At 34.4% G+C, this 9,918-nt stretch overlaps 1 protein-coding gene across 1 annotated transcript in view; it reads left to right on the top strand.

The window, feature by feature from the left end:
• The first annotated feature begins 2,181 nt into the window (after positions 1 to 2,181).
• Positions 2,182 to 9,918, top strand: part of LOC108966296 (bifunctional glutamate/proline--tRNA ligase) — a 9,620-nt gene continuing 1,883 nt past the window's right edge. Inside the window, exons 1-8 of the mRNA XM_018929107.1 lie at positions 2,182 to 2,339; positions 2,444 to 3,394; positions 3,453 to 3,624; positions 3,687 to 3,920; positions 3,985 to 4,588; positions 4,666 to 4,893; positions 8,072 to 9,313; positions 9,378 to 9,740. Of these exons, the coding sequence (XP_018784652.1) occupies positions 2,297 to 2,339; positions 2,444 to 3,394; positions 3,453 to 3,624; positions 3,687 to 3,920; positions 3,985 to 4,588; positions 4,666 to 4,893; positions 8,072 to 9,313; positions 9,378 to 9,740 (3,837 nt within the window). The 5' untranslated portion in view covers positions 2,182 to 2,296. The remainder of the gene's footprint in view (positions 2,340 to 2,443; positions 3,395 to 3,452; positions 3,625 to 3,686; positions 3,921 to 3,984; positions 4,589 to 4,665; positions 4,894 to 8,071; positions 9,314 to 9,377; positions 9,741 to 9,918) is intronic.

Here is a 9,918-nt window from a genome sequence, read left to right as displayed (position 1 = left end):
AACTTAATAAAAATTATATACTTCTATTTGCAAGCAGCATTTTCTTCAAGGATAAAGATCCTTTTTTTACAAATACGTTTGACAGTTAGTATAACATAAATTTTATCCTGTCGAGATGCCCCGTTAGTATTGTATATTACAACACGATACCTATATGTGACCTGGTCTACGGAAAGGGGGCTTAGGTGTTAAAAAAATTTTCACTTTTTAGTTGATTCGGATGGAAGATGAGATTTTTAACAGCTGTTTCCCAGAAAACTAGCATTCGCATTCGCTCCCTTTTCGTAGACCAGGTCACATATATGTTTTTTCTAGAATCAAAGAGTGATAGAAACAAAGATTGCGCAATGACGCGTTCAAATTTCGTTCGTTCTGCGCATCTACGTCACGGTTGACCAACGTACAATCAGCTGATTTTCAGTTCTTTGTTTTTCTTCGCAGTAAGAACCAATTTTGTATTGCAGGCATACAAAAACATGAATATCATTAAAAATTTACACTAATATAAGTGAATAGTTTATAGTGAATATTTACCTACATATTCATTTCATTTTGTCTCTTTGCTGTGTTTGCTTTGAGCCATATACATTTATGCAAATGAAAAGATTGAATATTTTGTATTTAATTTTATCAATTTATTGTCTTTTTAAATTTTATTTTTTTTTTTGCTGTACATATTTTCAATTATGTTTTCATTTAAGGAACGAATCCTAAAATACATTCTAGCTCTAAAAAACAACAGTTATTTTACTTCGTGGTACAGTTTACAAAATTACTTAAATGTAAGTGGTTTTGAACATAATTTGTACATATATGCAAATCAACACCATTTATGTCGTCAAATACTGCTCGCAAGGCTCTCATATGCTCCATCCACATATCTGTTGGTTTTGAGAATCCTCCTTCAGAAAGAGGATCCACCCAAGTATAAGATGAACAATTTTCTGAATTTTCACAAATTTCAAGGTTGTCTGTACCAAGTTTTTGGCAGATGTACCCTGCCAAATTCTCAGGTAAGTCGTTGTTGAGAATCTCCAAGTCATCAATTTTTTTTTTTAATATTATAAACATACATATATGTATGTGTATAAATAAATGGAATAAATTGGTTGTTAAGTTTATTATTATAATTAGGATAAGAAGCAGAGGAAAGAGGAAAACTTAGTTTGTATGTAAGTATACATATATTTGCATTTGTTAACATCCAGGGGTGTTGTGGAATCCAAGACAGAATTGCTTAGCTGTCAGAATTGCAAACCAATTCTGATTTTCAATGGTGTCACAGAATCTGATTGGATTTTTATCTTTTCGAACAATTGCAAAACCAATATTCGAATCAGCTGTTTACTAATGTGGCAAAACTTGCAAATGAATATATTGGGAAGCAATCCTTATTTTTAATGAGTTCCGAATTAAAAAAAGATTTTAAGAGATAACATTTATTGAACGAATAAAGAGGCATTTTTACGATTTTATTTTTATATTGCCAATGGAAACTCCGAAATTTTCAACACAAAAGAACTATGAACACGCCCGACCAGGGTACAAAAAGTAGTTCGACACCAAAGAACTATGATCACTCCGGTGTTGGACCGACCAGGGTTATTTTTTTTTGAAGCGCGGTCGAAGGCCGACAGTGCAGAAAGTAGTTCGACAAAAAAAAATATGAACAGAACACAATATGTGGTAACACTGTTATTTGTCATGACATGAAAAAATGAAATGAAATAAAAGTGAATTGCATATAAAATGGTGGAACTTTAAATACAAATATCTCGTAAACGATAAGTCTGAGAAGGGTATATACATTATTTAATCCAGAAATTATCCTCTTTCAGATTATACCCTCCAATCGTTGCGCCAAAAGAATCGTAATCGTGCCACTATTTTTAACATTGTTATTATTGCATCCGAACACTCCGTAACGCATTTTAAAAAATATAAAATTTCTCAATTAATACCTCACTCGAAAGTACAATTCGAATTCACATTCAAAGACGCGGGCGAATAAAAAGTCAACCGTGACGTCAACAAGAACAGCTGACTGAATGCAAACATGCGCATTACGTAATCGCTTTCTCTATCATTCTTGACTCGAATCAATATGTAAGTTTTATAATATTTATATGGTCAATATTATATTGCTAGCGGGATCACCTATATAGGGCAAACAATATATGCAAGGAGTTGACCATACCTATTGCATGTGGAAACGTGGTGTTAGTGAAAATCCACTATATTGTGCTGGAAATTTCATAATATTGGACCGATAATATTATTTCGTGGGGAAAATAAAATGGCAGTTAAGTTAACAGCTAACATAAATAATCCTCCTATAAGTAAGTTTATGGATTTTTCAAGTTATTGTTTTTTTGGAGTTGTATTTAGAACTTCATCAATACCAAAGTTAATGTTATAATTTTTACCTTTTTTATGTTCCAAGGTGGTTTGGCAACTGCTCATCTTATAAGCGAGACTATAAAAGTTGAAGTTGCCTGGGGTAATGAAACCACGCTTCAATTTCCAAACAAACGCCAGCTTCTTTGTCATTCTAATAATGATGTGTTGAGGGCGCTGGCACGTGTGGCTCCAGAGTATAAGCTTTATGGAGAAAATGCTATTGAACGTTCCCAAATAGATCATTGGTTGTCGTTCTCATTAACATGCGAAGATGACATTTCCTGGGCATTGACATTTCTCGATAAATCAATTGCCCCTGTAACTTATCTAGTAGCGAACAAGCTAACCATAGCTGATTTTGCTCTTTTCAACGAGATGCATGCACGTTATGAGTTTCTTTCAGCTAAAGGCATACCACAACATGTGCAACGCTGGTATAACCTTATAAATTCGCAACCTCTGATTCAAAAAGTGTTGGAGGCATTGCCAAAAGAAGCACTTGGTGCAGCCAAAATATCCAAAAGAAGCAATGGTGTTAAGCTAAGTGAGTGCGAAAGTTCACATTTGTCCGATAGTACAAAAACAAGTGAACGTAAGCAGGAAGGAAAATTTATAGATCTACCCGGTGCAGAATTGGGTAAAGTAGTAGTACGATTTCCTCCAGAAGCTTCAGGATATTTGCACATTGGACATGCTAAAGCTGCCCTATTAAATCAATACTATGCATTGAACTTTAATGGCAAACTAATAATGCGATTCGACGACACTAATCCAGCGAAGGAAACTGTTGAGTTTGAAGAAGTTATTTTAGGCGATGTCGAATTGTTACAAATTAAACCTGATGTTTTTACCCACACATCCAATTACTTTGAAATAATGTTACAATATTGCGAACAAATGATTAAAGAAGGCAAGGCATATGTAGATGACACACCGGCGGACAAAATGAAAGTTGAACGTGAACAACGTGTAGAATCAGTGAACCGGTCAAATGGTAATATAATTAATATTTGGCTGATTTGGTTTTACACTATGCTTTCTTTTAATTGAAGACGTGGAAAGAAATCTATCATTGTGGCAGGAAATGGTGAACGGCACAGATATAGGCCAAAAGTGCTGCGTTCGGGCAAAAATTGATATGTCGTCAACAAATGGCTGCATGCGTGATCCAACGATATACCGTTGCAAGAATGAACCTCACCCACGTACAGGCACAAAATACAAGTAATTATAATTTTTTATCTATTTTAAAGGTCAGAAAGTTGTAAATTTCTGGAATTTTAAAGGGTCTATCCTACTTACGATTTTGCTTGTCCGATTGTTGATTCAATAGAAGGAGTTACCCACACGTTACGTACAATGGAATACCACGATCGCGATGATCAATTCTATTGGTTTATAGATGCGCTAAAGTTGCGAAAGCCGTACATATGGGAATACAGTCGCTTAAATATGACAAACACTGTGTTGTCTAAACGTAAGCTGACATGGTTCGTTGAGTCTAGATTAGTGGATGGATGGTAAGATGAATAATAATATAATAATTCAATATTATATGGACAAACAATATCAAATTCTTCATAGGGATGATCCACGTTTTCCGACAGTGCGGGGAATTATTCGACGAGGAATGACTGTTGAGGGTTTACGGGAATTTATTATAGCCCAAGGGTCAAGTAAATCTGTAGTATTTATGAATTGGGATAAAATTTGGGCATTTAATAAGAAAGTGATCGATCCGATTGCACCTCGTTACACTGCACTTAACTACGATAATCGTGTTATTGTAAATGTTTTGGATGCAAAGTTCGAAAAACTTGAGGTACCTAAACATCCAAAAAATGAGAGTCTTGGAATGAAAGAAATAAAAATCGGCCCACGTGTATATATCGATTATGATGATGCGATTGCCCTTAAAGAGGGGGAAAATGCCACCTTTATAAATTGGGGCAACTTGTTAATAAAAAAAATACATAAAGATAACAGTGGTAAAATATTAGAAATTGATGCGACTTTAAATTTGGATAATAAGGACTTTAAAAAAACATTAAAACTTACTTGGCTTGCTGTGGAAAACAATGATGCCCTTTATCCGCCCACATTCTGTGTCTACTTTGACAATATTATAAGTAAAGCAGTATTGGGGAAAGATGAAGACTTCAAAAAATACATTGGTCACAAAACTAGGGTAAATTCTTCTATTATTTAATCTTTCTATTATTTAATAACTGATATACAACAGTAAATTGTTTTAAATTTTTTTAGGAAGAAATTAAAATGCTTGGTGATCCCGAACTAATGAAATGCAAAAAAGGAGACATAATCCAGCTTCAGCGACGTGGTTTCTTTAAAGTTGATGTTGCTTATGCGCCAGCCAGTCCATTCTCGAATGCTGTAACGCCAGTCATTCTGTTCTCAATACCTGATGGCCACACTAAAGATATGCCATCTTCAGGCTTGAAAATAAACACCAATTTACAACATGTTAAAAATGTGAGTAGTATAATTTAATCTGTATGTTTTAAAATTATACTTATACTAGTAGAAATTTAAAACAATTTATAACTGGTATATTAAGTTTTCGTGATGGTTTCCATATTATATATGTATGTTTATATACATATATATGTATATTCCGTAAAGTCTCCGTACATGCATCAAAATAAATTTATCATGAAGATAAATTTAATACATTTCATTAACTGGATTATTTTCTTTTATATATACATAATATAAGTATTTTTTTTTATAATTTGCTGATCTTTTCAAAATGGTAACTTTTCCTGCTCTTTTTGACTGAATTATTTTCGTTTTTTTTCGAAAATAATTATTTTTATAGAAATTTTTAACAAAATATATATCGGTATGTTAACATATATTTTAAATATAACATTTTTACTAGAAAAAAATTCCTTTATGTTTCCTTTATTTGATCTAGTGTACGGAGACTTTCTGGCAAGTGCATGTATATACATATATATCCCATTATATTCCCAGTAGATGGCTTTAGTATTTTGAAACTTACATCGTATCGGATTAAGCTATATGCAGTTAAAAAAATAAGTTATCGATAAAACTAACTTCTTTAGCACACATGGGATCAATGGGGCCTTTGACACTCTACAAAAATTCAGCTTTACCGGAATTTTATTTATTTCAAAATTAAAATTGAACTATCTCCAGAGTTGACACTTTTGGGAGTAAAGTACTAAATAATATGTAAAATCTAATGATAGAAAAAGGAACTATAATAAATTGAATAGGTGCGATACAAGTCTAGACAACCATAACATATATACAGCTCAGTCCATTCATCTCAAATCTCGGTATAACGTGACTGTGGCAAAAGTGGTAATAGTTGGCTTTAAAAGAGGCCTAAAAGGACATCAAAGAACTTCAAAAGATAGTGAAACCACTCAGGAAAGAAAACATAAAATTTAAAGAAATCAAAATTCATCATGTTACCGGACACGTTTCATAGTAGCAAGCATAATTTATTATCGTTTAAAAATCAGGCTACGATTACAAGCTGCAGTCGCCTTCTCAGAAGCTAATTTCGTCGCCCGGGAGAATATTCAAAAGTGAACATGTGCCAAAGGGTCCCACTAAGTCGGGGTGCAGGAATATGTTTTTTATATATTCCACATGTTAAAAATATTAAATAATATGAGAATTAAATATTTCTCACTAGATAACGAGTCTATCAATTTTAGTCACTCACCAGAGCTAAGATAATATAGTATAGCATAACTCGTCATCATTTGGTCTTACAAACCAACTACTCGCAATATCCAAAGATAAAAGGGGGAACATGGTCAAATTCTCCGATACTCTGCTCCACAACTGAAAAGGCGTCTTCAGTACGCACTGTATGGTATACCTGAGGAAACGTATTATCCAAAAGAGTAAACGTTACAAACGTTGTTCTGGAGTAATAGCTGAAGCAGCGAACAACTTAAACCCGCAGGCCGAATCAGCTGATACGACCTATCATATGAGAGCGCAATGTAAATGATCAGCCAACACCCCATCTACCGCCCGCTTTACGGTACGCGACGAGAAAGTCAGCTGATTGCTCTCTCCCAACGCAGAAAAAGCCAAAAACGCGACTCCCTTCCTTCCTTTGCCTTTCTTAGCGAGCAAAATGTGTTAAAAGTTGGGCCCATGGTAAAAACGCAGAAATCAGCCATCTTAGTTGTTTTTCATTTGAATAATGTTGCCATTGCTCATTACGCATATATACTTTTTTACACATCTAAGTTTTCAATAACAATTTTTTATAATATAAAACATCAAAACTGAAAACAAACTATTAAAAATAGTTTATATATTTATAAATAATAGCATTCGACTCTGATTTTGAGTTATTTTAAGAAAATTTCACACATATTGAAGACAACTTTTATAATTACTACATTATATCGAGATTGGCAACCCCGCGTTGTGAGAGAGCAAACAGCTGACACGTTTCTACGGCAAAAATCCAAATGCCGTGGATTCCTACGGCATCCTACGGCAAAGAGAGAAGGGAAGCGTTTTTCGCTGTTCACTTACATTGCGCGCCAATAGGTTAGGTCGTATCAGCTGACACGGGCCACGACTCTTCGTTTTTGGCTGTTTCTGCTATTACCGTCTCGATATACTGTGGGTTAATTATAAAAATTGTATTCAATTTGTTATTTGTTGAGCCCAACTTTTGACAAATTTTATTCGCTACGGGCGCCATCTGAGGATGGGAGGAATTCGCTGTTTCTGCTATAAGTCTGTTCATTATGAAATGGCAAACCAAACTAAATATAATTCAAGTAACAGCTGTTGTTTTGATCTACCTTTTTAAACTAAAAAAATCAACCAGAGAATTATGATAAATGTTTACCAACATAAACAGGAAACAGTGCTGTTCCGATGGGGTCGGACCAGAGGGAAAAGGGTGTTAGATGGGTGGGGTTGGTTGGGCATGCAAAGAGGTGGTCAGTGTCATGCAGAGACTCGTTGCATGCATTATACAGTCAGTCTTATCTGTTGCTGCTTCTTCCATATTTACTTAGCAAAGTTCGCAATTTAGTAGTTTTCAATATATCATAGCGGAAAGTTGGTAGTGGGCGTGGTTACAATACAATTTCAAGCATTGTCCCCACTGTATAAGAAGGAGCCAAAAGAATTGCTCCCCAGCATGTTGCTCGTATATAATTTTAAATTAAAACCCAAAAATATGGCGATCTTATGCCTTTTAAATTAAATTGTTATAATGACGTGGAAAAAAAACGAAGTACGATGGTGAAAGCCAAAATCATGAAAAAAGTTAAGAGTTGCATGCTTTGTTATACCCAAATACTTTTTCATGTTTTCTTTTAATCAGCTATGATCAGTCACTTTCAAGCTGCAGCAGACATCAGTCCAGGTTTGTTTTAAACGCTGCTTCGCTACTTACCACTACATTTGAAACGTTGAAATTAACCAAAAATATAAAGTGAAAGCACAACAGTATAGATAGGTGGAGTTGTTTATGTTGTGTGACGTAACTTTTAATTTATGTTTTAATCATTTAATGTTGTTATAAATTTGTGTTGACGTCGACAAACCATATCTTATTTGAGATGATCGTATAAAAGCAAAAAATATGAACGATTATAATGAAATGATAAAAATTATTTAATTTTACTGTTTTTAGATTGTTAAACCATCCACGATATCTATTTCTACAGCATCCTCTTTGAACGAAAAGATTTCTGAACAAGGTAATATTATACGTGATCTTAAAGCAAAAAAATATACAAAGGATAAAGTTGATTCAGAGGTTAAGAAGCTGTTAGAACTTAAAGCTCAATTTAAAGCGTTAACTGGTCAAGATTGGAAACCTGGTACAGATACATTTTATGTACCACAATCGAATGCTGAAGCCGATGTTGAGCAAATACTCAATAAAATTGCTGATCAAGGCGAGAAAGTCCGTCAGCTAAAATTGCAAAAAGCCGATAAAACGGTTATAGAAACAGAAGTTAAGGTACTGATTTCTCTTAAAGCAGATTATAAGAAACTTACTGGAAGTGATTGGAAGCCAGCAACTATAAAACCAGTGGTTGTTAAGAAAGAGAAGTGTCCAGAGCAACCATCAGCTAATACCGTTGCAGATTTACTTGCGAAAATATCTAAACAGGGAGACAAGGTTCGTTCACTTAAGAACGCTAAAGAAGAAAAAAACATTATAGATGCCGAAGTTAAATTATTGTTGGCACTAAAAACGGATTACAAAAGTCTCACTGGACAAGAGTGGACACCGACATTAACCGTTCCGTCTTCTAAAATTGTTGAAGAACCTAAAATTGATTTGACCGACGATGATAGTGGAGACCTCAGTGCACTCCTTACACAAATAAAATTTCAAGGTGACAAAATTCGTATATTGAAATCGGAAAAAGCTACAAAGGCTACAATTGACCCTGAAGTGCAAACATTGTTGAGTTTAAAAGCTGATTTCAAACAAAAAACCGGCACAGATTGGACACCCAACATTAAGATGGAACCAAAAGCTGTTGTCAATGACGACATTTTAAATAAAATGTCCTCTTCTCCCGAGAAGGAATTGTTAACCAAGGAAATCAATGCGCAAGGTGATAAAGTTCGTACTGCCAAATCGAATAATTTACCAAAAGAAAATATTGATGCTGAAGTGAAAAAGTTGTTGGCGCTCAAAACAAAATACAAAGAAATTACTGGAACTGATTTTCCAAACGTTGGCGGACGTGGGGGTAATGGCTTAAAAAAAGGAAGCGAAAATAATCGTTTAACTCAAAACAAGGAAAAAACACATCTTAAAGCGGAAGTTAATGTCCTGGCGGGTGGACTTAAAAAGCAGACACGTCTTGGGCTTGAAGCTACAAAAGAGGAAAATCTTCCTGAATGGTATTCGCAGGTATGGCTATTTAATATTTAATGTAACATTAGTACCCATATATTGCATGAATATTTTCTTTTAGGTCATTACCAAAGGCGAGTTAATAGAATATTATGATGTGTCTGGTTGTTATATATTGCGCCACTGGTCGTTTGCAATTTGGAAATTTATTAAAACTTGGTTTGATGCCGAAATAACCAAAATGGGCGTTAAGGAGTGCTACTTTCCCATATTTGTTTCACGTGCTGCTCTTGAACGAGAAAAGACTCATATTGCTGATTTCGCGCCAGAAGTTGCATGGGTGACAAAATCGGGGAACTCTGATTTGGCTGAACCAATTGCAGTGCGACCGACCTCCGAAACTGTTATGTACCCGGCATATTCAAAATGGGTTCAGTCCTATCGTGATTTACCCATACGTTTAAACCAATGGAATAACGTTGTGGTAAGTAAACAGGGACTGCATATTTATGATTCATAAAAAATTAAGAAAATCAAAAAATCCAAATATTAAATGTGTGTATTTATATGCACTACAATTTTTATCTGCTTACCTATAACCGAAAACTAACTAAATTATTTTGCATAAATCAGTTTTCGGTTATAGGTAAGCAGATAAAAAT

The sequence above is a fragment of the Bactrocera latifrons genome, unplaced genomic scaffold (genome assembly GCF_001853355.1).
Source record: "Bactrocera latifrons isolate USDA-ARS-PBARC rearing strain unplaced genomic scaffold, ASM185335v1 scaffold_158, whole genome shotgun sequence".
In the NCBI taxonomy this organism is placed as follows: domain Eukaryota; kingdom Metazoa; phylum Arthropoda; class Insecta; order Diptera; family Tephritidae; genus Bactrocera; species Bactrocera latifrons.
This window is presented reverse-complemented; position numbering and strand designations above follow the sequence as displayed.